Here is an 11682-nt window from a genome sequence, read left to right on the forward strand (position 1 = left end):
CTTCATGAGAAGAGGAACTTACCATAACGGGATGTAATTTATTTCATGATAGCAATGTCTACAAGTTACATTGATCATTTCGGCATAAATAAATTCAGGAGCCAGAGAATGACATGTTGATCTTCATTGAAACCTTGTGCATCAGGGATATTGAGTATAAATTCTCTTCATCTGTCACTGTCCTAGAGTATCTGGGAAAATTTGATTTAATAATAAGAAAAAATCAGTAGCTTTTTTTTTTGTCTTTTGTAATGTTCTAATTCTGTTTCATTAATGCTGACCAATTTCTTAAATATCAGCTTTTTGTTTTGTTTGTGCAAGTGTGTGCATTTGAATCTCTATTTGTCAGTGCAAACTAAAAGCTTCATGATTGGAAAAATATAAAGTTGTGTTCATAAAATGTTACTTCATATGGGCCTACATTTTTTTTTGCAGTGCAGACAAACCTCTTGGATATTTATTATAATTTAGCCGCTAAATTTATTTCCCAACTTACATCCTTGGCTCTCCTACCCCCCTCAACCCTAATCCAATTGACGTGACTACAGCAATAGTTTTGCACCTACTGGAATCTTTAATATGATAAACCATTAGTGCACAATTTTGCTTTATGCATACCAGTAGAGGAAACAATTTATCATATTTTCTCTGGCTTCAGAATTTGACTCTCGACTGAGAATTTTCTGTTTCCAAGAATTTTGAGAACATTCAGCCTGGGTTCTGCCTTTTCTTTTATAGACACAAAGGACAGTGACTTAGTGGAACTGCTACATCCTATTCACAACTAAAAGATAGCCATATAAACATTTGCTCCTTACTCTGTCTTCCCTATACAGTGCTCTGCATCGGGGGAACTTAGTGAAGAGGGAATAACTTCCTGGAACATACCAACTTCAGCTACCTCACATTTAAAAAGAAAGAACTCTGAATCAGGTTAGTGCTAAATTATTTATGATGGGTTAAGATTTAAAGGACGTTTTGTATTTTATCTAGTCAATTTGTTGTATGACTCTCGCACAAATGCAATGAACTACTTTTGGAGTGAAGTTCCTCATACAGCAAAAGTCCTTGAATGAGGCTTGAATGCACTTGCAAATTCAGAGGTAAGCGTGCTATAGATGAAAACAAATTAATGTGTATAAAATATTTAAGTAGATGATCCTTTCCCTGTCTGTTCATTCCTGCCCCAGAACCTGTCGTCACATTTCTATAATGTGAAGTGAAGCGTTCAGGGTGGCATGGCTAGCCATCTGTACCTTGTTTTGGTGCAGAGTTCGAACTGAAAATCCAGCTGTTTGTATGCTGGTTGTGACTTACACCAGTTACCTTTTTCTAGACCACCACCTTTCACTAAAATCAGTATATTTGTCTGCTTTTCTCATTTTGCCTTTGCTTGGGGTTTAAACCATCTGTAAGACCACTAGGATCCTAACACAACAATCCCAAGTATCCCAGGATTGTGCAGTATTGATTTAAGCGTCTATTGTCTTGTATTAAGTGCAATCACTTGCAGAAACCAATCTATCACTTTTATATAACGTGCAGTAACTATTGAGCTTTTTCTTCCGCTCCCCCCCCACTTTTTTTTTGTGTCCATGATGAATGTTGGTGTTGAAATTATTCCTATTGCTAGTACCAGAAGTCTTGTACCGAGTATTTGGCACCAAGAACTTCTCTGCCAGGTATAATGCAAACTGAATGCCGTCATCTTCACTCTGTGCCAGAAATTGTCGCTGTCTGGACCTGAGAAAAACATTTGTGACCTCTTCCTGCTGTTATTTTTGAGGAAGACATCTTGGGACTGCTCTCGCTAGCTAGGAGCAGGATCAAGATTCCTTCCTTTCATTCTTGCAGCTTAAAATTTCTTCGAACAGTATTCCTGAACCCTGTGTGTATTTCTTCTGGAATTTTCTTGTTTATTTCTAGTATAGAACTTGAAAGCTCAAAGTCCAATGTGCAGAGTTTTGGAATATGTTTGTGTTTAATTTTGTTAGATGAGTCTGTGACAGATGATCAATCCGAACGTCAATCCAAAAATAGTATTTCTGGTCTTTGGGATGCTGCTGCACTGCCGTGGTGGTTTATTACAAGTTTGCGTTCAAACTATGGAAGTCGAAAGAGTGGATCAACTGATATTTGCAGCAACCAGGTGAAGTGATTCTTTTAAAAAAAAACGTTAGAACTTATTAAACCTTAAATTTGATTTATTATAATCACATGTACCTAAGTACAATGAAAAGTTTTGTCTTGCGCGCATTACAGGCAGATAGTAACAAACAAGGACACACAGATCATAGGGTACTTAAAGCGAGACATACAAGGTTATGGCTGCACAGGAGTGCACAAAGCAAGATCAGCATTATTTGAAGTTAGAGAGGTCCATTCAGCATTCCAATAATAGCAGGGAAGAAGCTGCTCTTGAACCTGTTGGTGCATGTGTTCAAGCTTCTGTGTCTTCTGCCTGATGGAAGAGGTTCGAAGGGAGCATTTACATTTTGCTCTCTCAAGTGCTTAAAAAGTGTTCCCTGAGGGGATGGGTAGGCAAAGTGGCAACATAAATCAGGCAAAAAGAAACAACCTGGGACTGAGTTCCAAAACTGATATGTAGACAGCCTACCTTCTGTTACCATGGTTGATATACCACCTTCTTCATGCCCAGTACTCACTCTAATTGTCTTGGTGCCTAATTCACCTATAAGCTTCCACCTGGTTAGCAGCCTATGTTGAGAAGACAAATGTTTGAGATTAAAGGCAATAAAAGGTGATGTATGTTAGTTGTGTATGCGACCAACTAGTCAGTGCTTATAATTGGAGGTGGTTGGTTAACTTGGTTTATTTTAAAAAATGTGTGTTCTTCAGGTATTTTCCTCTGGGCAGGAGATCCAGGTCTAAGTCCCTTCTTCCCTAGATGCTGTTTAAAGAAAAAAAAAACTACCTTATAAGAATCTCTTGTGGCACAGTATTGGTGTACCTAGCTGTGAGCCAGACAGCCCAGGCTCAAGTTCCACATGCTCCAGAGCTGTGTCGTGGCACAGCTGAACAGGGTTGATTTAAGATGTCTATAAATTAAAACTTCAATGAAAACTTACTAAAGTTAATTTAAAATGATCCCCTCTGACACTCTGATAGGGATGCTATCAATGTGCCACAAGAGCCGACTGAGAACGTTATTCATTTGTTAAGGAAAATAATTATCTTTTCTTAATTCACTTAAAGCTTGCACCTGGTTAGCAGCCTATATTCAGACAGATGTGTGTGGAATCAGGTGAAAGTGGCACCATGTATCTAGACCACAGTTGATAATTGGGTGAGATTAATCAAACGGTGGAGATTTAAAGAAACATGAAGATGGATTGCCATGGTTGTCACAGCTGATGTCTATAACTTTAAGAATGGGATGGAATTTCTCTTGTGCAGAGCATAAGTTTGTTGAGCTGAAGTGTTGAGTTTGGGTGAGAAGTTGTATTGTTACAAGGTCAGGGCTGGAGTATTGAGAATACGATAAGCAACAGGACATGTTGAAGTTGTTGAGTAAGATCCATGAGGTGATTTTGAAGGTAGCAGTTGGAGAAGATGGCTTATTATTGAATTTCATATTTTTACCATTGAATATTTTTATGGGCTGTTATGGCAATGTGGCTGCAGAGAATATGAGTATTAAGGTTTTCATGTTAGAACCAGCCTGGCATTGCACTATGTATGCGCGAGTCTGCATCCCATCAGAAGGCACTGTTTGACAACAAGTCGCATAAGCCACAGTCTCCGTGACTCTCTGACCCTCTGACCCTTATCTCCAAGAATTAAACTTTTGCAGTTAGCAGTGCAGAGACACTCATGGGTGACACCTGTCTGGTAATGACTCTTAACACCAAAAGGTGTTCCCAAGGCCTTAACAGGCACCTTTATGGACTTGTGTAACTATGCCTGTAGTTATATATGACATAAAATAATGCATATATCTAGTTAAGTGACTGGGCAGGCCAGCAAAATTATGAGAGAACGTATCTCAAGTGAGCTCAGCTTGGAATTTTAGTCCATTGTTTTGAAGCTGAATGATTGTACTGCAGTGGCTATTCATTTCTCTTCATTTTCTGGCTGTGCCATTTTTGGAGTCATTGGCAGGAGTAAGCTGGATATGTATTGAGATTTTTGACTATTTCTTATCCTAGATGTGATCACTGGAATTTGGGCTCATTTCTTTCCTGGAACTTGAACAGAGCCAGAAGGGTGATGGGTGATAGATTCCCTTAAAAAATCTGCTCCTATCCAGTCCACTTAAACTCATATACATGCTGAAATCCTCAGTTGAAACCGAATTGCTATAGGACAAACTTAAGAGGCCAGTGGATTTATTGCAGGCTGTTGAGCATAGGACAGGACACACAAAGTACCAAAAGATGGCATGTTAGATTAGTTTATGTTGGCTGAATAAGTTTACAACATTAACCCATCATTTTCATTCTTCAGGATATTGACACTGCCATTGTTTCTGACTCGACTGATGATCTGTGGTTTCTGAATGAACCTGTCAGTGATCAAGTGAATGTGGAAATCAAATTGGAGAAGGTTGAAACAAAAGAAAAAGATCCACATGAGAACCAGAAAGGAGGGGAAGATAAAAATACAGATTGCAAGGAGGTAGGCAAATATTAAAGCAATCTAAAGTTACTTCTGGGTGCATCAGTTTTCAGATGCATGTGTCTTCTCTATGCTGCCTCACTCAGTCACATTTGAACTATGGCTGTATGGCTAATGTAATTTCAAATGCTATTGAGTCATTGTATCAAATGTGGACCCGATAAAGGTTAAATGCAATATTTCTTTGACAGCCTTTGAAATCAGTTTGTTCAATTTTTTGTGTGGAAGACCGAGGCCATCAGCTATCATCCAGAAATAAGTGCTAAAGGCAGATAGCTAATTGACCATGTTTTGTCAGGAGAAGTAACGAATTGGAAAACCTTTTGGAAGAAAAGCATTGTTGGTACTAACTCATTTACATGTGCTTATATTGCTGGAAAAATAAAGGATACGGCTGTTATAATATATTTTTATCAATGTACTTAATTGTGCAGTTTGATCTCCCAAAAAGTATAATATTTATTTAAAATGGCAAATTAATTAATATTTTAAGATTTTTTTTGTAGACTTGGTAATAATGGCAGACTTTTTTTTACCCTGGTCGTTGTCTGTCTCAGGTTAAAAAATGCTCTTTCCTGACAGGAGAAGAACGTTGAATACAGTCTTTGGGGTTTGGAGTCGAAACTAGTCCAAATAGATGTCATAAAAGTCTCTTCTCTGAAGGCTGTTAACTTCACAAGGGAAATTTTGAGCTTGTGGGCACTTGACTAAGTTAAATGCCCTGAATTTAGCGTAAATTGCTTTCAATTCAACAAGCTCGGTCATAGAAAACGCAAGATTGAAATCTATGGGGTGATTTTGCTCTGGTGTAGTATGGCGGCACTTAATTGAAGTCAATATCATCAGGTGCACTTAGACAGAGCTAAAGTGTACCTACCCTGTTATAAATGACTCAGAAGTGCTTAATACTGTCACTGGGTTAAAAAAAAATAAATTCCCAACATCTTATCATTCTTCACCGTGAATGCGAAAAGTTGGTAGTCCTAACCTGCAAAGTAGCAAGGTAAGAATCACAGCAAGAATCACATTAATCATTTTGTGACTTACACTTGCAGTTTAGCAGTAGCTATATTGGTGACTCCTCTTGTGACTTGTCCACTCCTTTTCCCGACCCAGGCCTATTCCTCCCTTCAGGTTACAATATATGAAGCTGATGACGACTTGCCATGCTCGGGGGATGCTACCGACACAGAAATCTCTGATTCGTTTGAAAACTCTGATGATTTTTTAAAGGTAACTCCTAATATTTTAATGTATTCTGAAGTTTTCGTTGTAGACACTGAGATAATACATCGCAATTTTAATGCAATTAAAGATTTGTCACAATATTGTTAACTTGTCTTTTCTGCATGCTTCAAGTGTTGGATGTTGTGAAACTTTTGGTCTATCTGTGAACATGACTGTTCTTGTGAAATAGTGGAAAGCCAATGCTACTTACGTATAGACCTTAAGCATATTCTGTCATTGTTAGATCATAGCTGATCTGTATCTTAACCCAAATTACCACCTAGGTTCCATAATTCTTAATAACTTTGCCAAACAAATATCTATCAATCCCCGTGCTGAAAGTTTCACCTGATCTGGCCTCAACGGCATATTGTGGAGAATTTCAGATTTTCATGACTTTGGAAGAAAATATTTTCTGGCATCATCTTTTGAATGACCCAAACCATTTATAGATTTGTTCTGAACTTGGGCAGTTTTTCTCTTTACCTACTTTAATTCCTTCAGTCATCCAGAGCATCTCCATTATATCATCATTTAATCTGTTTTGCATTCATTGGGCTGCAATTCTAGTCTGTACAACCTATTCTTGTAATTAACCTTTCTGGTTGTGGTATTGTTCTTCTGAATCTGGGGCCAATCAGTCCTTCCTGAAGTGCAGTACTTCAGATTGTGGCTAACTAGAGCTATTTGTAACACAACTTCTACTTCAGCATTCTTGTCCTTTCGAGCGATGCCAATTAGTCGTTTTAACTTTGTGTACCTAGAATCATAGAATCCCTACAGTGTGGAAACAGGCCCTTCGGCCCAACAAGTCCACACCGACCCTTGGTGCGTCCCACCCAGACCCATCCCCCTATAACCCACCTTGGCTACACACCCCTGAACACTATGGGCAATTTAGTATGGCCAATCCACCTAACCTGCAAATCTTTGGACTGTGGGAGGAAACCGGAGTACCCGGAGGAAACCCATGCAGACACCGGGAGAATGTGCAAACTCCGCACAGACAGCTGCCCAAAGGTGGAATTGAACCCAGGTCGGTGGTGCTGTGAGGCAGCAGTGCTAACCACTGAGCCACCGTACCTGTGAAATATTAATAAATCATGATGTGCTGGCTGGAATATCAATGCCTTTTTCTTTGAAACATGATGATTTTGTACTGTATAAAATGAGCTTTCGCTACAATGTTTTATTTAGACAACCCATTAATGTACCTGCAGTGTACTAGTGGTGCATGATACCGACAAAAAATACTCTGAACAATTGCTGCCATTTTTGCTATACTTTAAATTTCAATTTTATGTAGCTTTTTTGCATAATTGGGCTTAATTTGCCTTATTTTGTTTTAGAAACTTACATAAAGGCATCTAAATTTTTAAAAGACTTGTTTTAAAAGTTCATATACTGTTCAATTCTGAACAGTTCTGATCTTCCTGTTGGTCAATTTATTCTTGAATAGCAATATTAACCATATTCATATCTTGAAAGCTAGAGTTGGTGATAGAAATAACCTTTGCAATACATTGCCTGACATTTTCTTTATGCTGTAAAATCTAAGTGGTTATCCAGAATGTCTGTCCTGTTGCCAGGTAGTGTAAAGCACTAAGATCCTCATGATGTACATTCCTGCCTTTCCATTTTAGGACTCTTGGAAATGTACCAACTGTAAAAAGTGTAATCCATCTCAGAAGCAATATTGCCTGTGGTGCTGGGCACTTCGTGAAGGCTGGCACCTAAATCCCAAGTTTGTACATTCAACATCTGACCCATTAATTACTGGCTTTGAGGCGACAGAGGAAGGTGAAGACATTGATGTTCCTGACTGTAGAAAGTCTGTTTCTGACCCTCTGATTCAGACTGAACGACTAAAATGCAATGAGAAAGGAAAGTATACCCAACATAACTCTTCAGAATCCTTAGATAGACTTTCACAGCCATCCACATCAAGTATCAGCTTGTCAAGGAATAAAGAGGAACTTAAGTCTGGAGAAACAAAATCTCAGTGTGAAGACTCCTTACATTTTCAGAGGAACCGCTTGGGACCCTGTCTTGTCTGTGGTGTGCGCCCCAGGACTGGGAATATTATCCATGGAAAGACAGGACATCTTGTAGCATGCTATGCATGTGCTAAAATGTTACATAAGCGTAAACTGCCTTGTCCTGTGTGTGTGCAGCCAATTAATACAGTTATAAGAACTTTTATAGGATAGCTACATGCTGTGCTGTCAAGTGAAATGCAAAGCATTCTTTGCTTATGACTGCTGTTCCATCTGAGCTTTTCCAATTGCCTTTGCAACATGGAGAGGTAATGGATAAAGAACAGTATGCTGGAAGAGGCAGGAATCTGTCTTGGTATATCTGGAGCAATGGTGTTTTCTCTGCATCTCTGACATTAGTTATGTATCCTCTTGGAAACAAGTCCAAGTTTAATGAGGTAAATTGAAGTACTGTAAACACAACTTCATTAGAGTTTTATGTCATTTGAACCAGGACACAACATATGTTGGCAGTTAACAACATTCACAATAAGTGCCATGCACGCTAGTGGAGCCAATATGTTCGGATTGTGATAGGTTTGTCAGGGGTGTTCTTTTTTGTGTAGAATGGTCTAGATTCTGTTCTGTATAACATTGGGTTCTATCGTAATATTTATTTTGATTTTGAACAGTTTTGTGCAGTTCTTTGATTAGCAATGGTACAAAATCTATTAACTTTTATAACTGTCAAATTCATTATATTTATCGATGAAACTTTTGAAGCTGACCAGCGGTAGTTTTAAAATTGGGCCATATTTTGTAGTTGCCCTCTTTGCAAGTTGGATCAAAAATTACTTGCTGTGTCTCGGCCTCCAAGTTGCAGAGTTCTGGTTTCAAATACTTATGAGCTATAAATGCTTTGAAACATTGTGGTTGTGATGTGTAAATGCACGTTTTTTTTTCGGTGACATCTTTAATCTTCTGCTGTAGTCACGAGAGATGCTATCATCTGCAGTCATTTCGATTGCCAGTTAGTGCTAGCTAGAATTTGAAATGCTATGCTGTTTTTGGCATATAAACAACACTAATCTAGTAACCATTTTTATTTTGGCCATTGATGCTAGACTTATTTAGCAGTTGGTACCCAGGCATTTGAGGAATAAGGAAATTGCCTATAATCCATTGCTTTTAATGTGATATTTCATCTGCTCCTCCTTTTCTTCTTGATTCCACTATTGCGTGCACAGCCTGTGAATAATCACAGTATTGACGGCTGAAAATTTTTTTAATCTTTGCAACTCGTGTTTGGAAGGACAGGATTTAAAGTTCCTGTGTTATTTTTGGGATATATACTTCATATGGAATCTAGTGATAATGCTGGCTATCGTGACTTACTGTCAGTGTTATAGCTAATATTTCTTCTAAATTTCACAACATATGTTGGTGTCCTTAAAGTGGCATTTTAGTTGTCAAGTTCTGGAGCAGAAAGGTTTCGGAGAAAATCAAACTGTTGTTCCATACAGTGGCCAGTACTTTAGCATCAATGTTTCCATGAAGTATATGACAAATACTGTTTAGTTATCAAGTTAATTGAGCACTTTGTTTTTTTGTGTTAAATACACCTTTGTTTTTTGGTTTTTGACACCTTTTGTGTTTTTGATTGAGGTAGCTACTGTTTGTCATTTCTGGGTGTCTTCTGGTGTGACAATTTATACTAAGCTGCAATTAATGTGCAATAATTCAGTACCACCAGAGAATAGATTTGCTTCAATAAAATAGATGATCTACTGATTTGATGTTTCTCACTTTAATGAGGTGCTTTGTGGGTACTTTCAAAATTTAACAAATTACGTAAATTTCTGTTGAACTAAAAACCATTGCAGCACTTAAAACCTTATGCATGAAAAAAGCAAAGAAGAAATTGTTTTGATTTACATTATTGGTCTGAGGAGCAGTTTACCATCTAATTCCAGTACATAGTTAATCACAACTGAATTCCATTTCAGACATGCCTACTGACTCATTTCCATGTTGTATCTGCTCAAAAATATTATCTGACTTTGATTTGGAGCTACAAAATACAGTTACCTTTTGTTGCTTCTCTTTATTAATTCATGCTACGTGGGCAGCACAGGCTAGGCTAGCAATTACTGCCCATCCTGATTGCCCTTTAGAAAATGGTGGTGAAATGCCACAGAACTATTACAGTTCCATTTGGAAAGAAATTCCAGGATTTTAATCCAGTGATGAAGAAATAGTGATATAATTCCAAGTCAGGGTGGTGTGTGGCTTGGAGGAGAACTTGCAAGGTGGTGGTATTCTCGTGCATCTTCACTTCCTAGGTGATAGAGGTCACAAATTTGGAAGGTGATTTCTAAGGAGCTTTGATGCGTTGATGCATTTTGTTCATGGTATATACAGCTGCCATTGTGCACCATGTGAAGGAATGAATTTTGAAGGGGTTAGATGGGGAGTCAAATCAAGTGGGCTGCTTTGTCCTAAATGCTGTTGAGCTCCTTGAATGTTGTTGGAGCTGCACTCATCCAGGCAAGAGGGGAGTATTCCATCATGCTTGATATGTAAATGTATAGCATGAGGAGTCCGGAGGTAAATTGCTTGTATCTGAATTCCAGTGTCTTATCTAATCTTGTACCCGCAGCACTTACTTAACTGGTCAAGGTCAGTTTCTCTGTTCAGGATAGAAAGATGCACAAAATAGATGACTTCGTATACTCCATTGCTTTTTATGGCTTTTGATGGCTTAGGCACTACACGAGCAGAATTAATGGGTGGCAAAGTTAGCCATTGTTTTAGAAAATTGATGGTTGGTTGGTCTGTTTGCTTCTGTCAGTGTTGCAGTTTTTAAAAAAGCAACATTGTATCATATTTTGAACCAAACAAATAATCTCAATACTTTGGAGGAAAGAGATAAAAAATAATGCTTTTCTTTTGGTGACTGAAATTCTAATGTCCAAAGTTTGGAGTAAAACCATGTTTCTCGTGAGAATGATTCAAGTTGATTTTTCTAAAAAGGGGGCTGAAATTGGATGCCAATCTGCTCCAACTGACCAGTTATCATAGGGTAGTACTGAAGAGGTTGCACTTATAACCAGCTGCCTGATTAGTGAATTGCACTAACTTTAAACCCAGCCCCACATGCTACTGCTCCGTGTTAAAATTCAGCATTAGGGTTCCAAACTCTCTTTAATATTGAACTTATTGACTACTATACTACAATCTCGACCATTGTCAAAATGGTTATTGAGCATTATACTTTGCCATTTAGGACATTTGCATTTGTAAAACCAAACTCCACTATTTACTTGCACAGCTTCCCTGTGTGCCTTTGGAAGAATCCACCAAAGGGTCCAGTGGTTCTCAGTTCCAGCTCATTGAGTAGACCCCAAATAACCCATCTCTTCAAGCCAGAAATGACATTGTAAGTGATTTGCAATCTGTCTTGTTCATCCATCATTTTGTACTATTGATCGTGAAAAGTCTTAATTTAAAAACTCAACCTTGTTTTAAAATCCCTCCATGGCTTGCTTCTCCCTGTGTCAGTAATCACCTTCAGCCCCCCCCAGCCTTTTGAGAGAGATGTGCTCACCTATTCCTGCCCCACTGAGTATCACTGAATTTAATTGCACCATCCTGGTCCTGGTGCTTTCAGCTCCTGGTGCTTTCAGCTCCTAGCGCCTCCAGCTCAGGAATTCCCTTGTTACATCTCTCTCTCACTTTTCTCCTTTAAGACACTACTTAAACCTTTTGATATTTCTGATCAGATGGAAACTTGGAAGAATCTAGAAAATTTTGGATAATAATTAAAGCTTGTGCATCAACA

General features: G+C 38.3%; 1 protein-coding gene across 2 annotated transcripts in view; it reads left to right on the forward strand.

Moving 5' to 3' along the window:
* mdm4 (MDM4 regulator of p53) overlaps positions 1-9632 on the forward strand; it is a 39208-nt gene extending 29576 nt beyond the window's left edge. For both annotated transcript variants that reach the window (XM_048612074.1, XM_048612073.1), the window contains 5 exons: positions 837-933; positions 1995-2149; positions 4468-4638; positions 5755-5871; positions 7509-9632. In XM_048612074.1, the coding sequence (XP_048468031.1) occupies positions 837-933; positions 1995-2149; positions 4468-4638; positions 5755-5871; positions 7509-8075 (1107 nt within the window). In that variant the 3' untranslated portion in view covers positions 8076-9632. The remainder of the gene's footprint in view (positions 1-836; positions 934-1994; positions 2150-4467; positions 4639-5754; positions 5872-7508) is intronic.
* The last annotated feature ends 2050 nt before the right edge of the window (positions 9633-11682 follow it).

Source organism: Rhincodon typus, chromosome 25, assembly GCF_021869965.1.
Source record: "Rhincodon typus isolate 14 chromosome 25, sRhiTyp1.1, whole genome shotgun sequence".
Taxonomy (NCBI): domain Eukaryota; kingdom Metazoa; phylum Chordata; class Chondrichthyes; order Orectolobiformes; family Rhincodontidae; genus Rhincodon; species Rhincodon typus.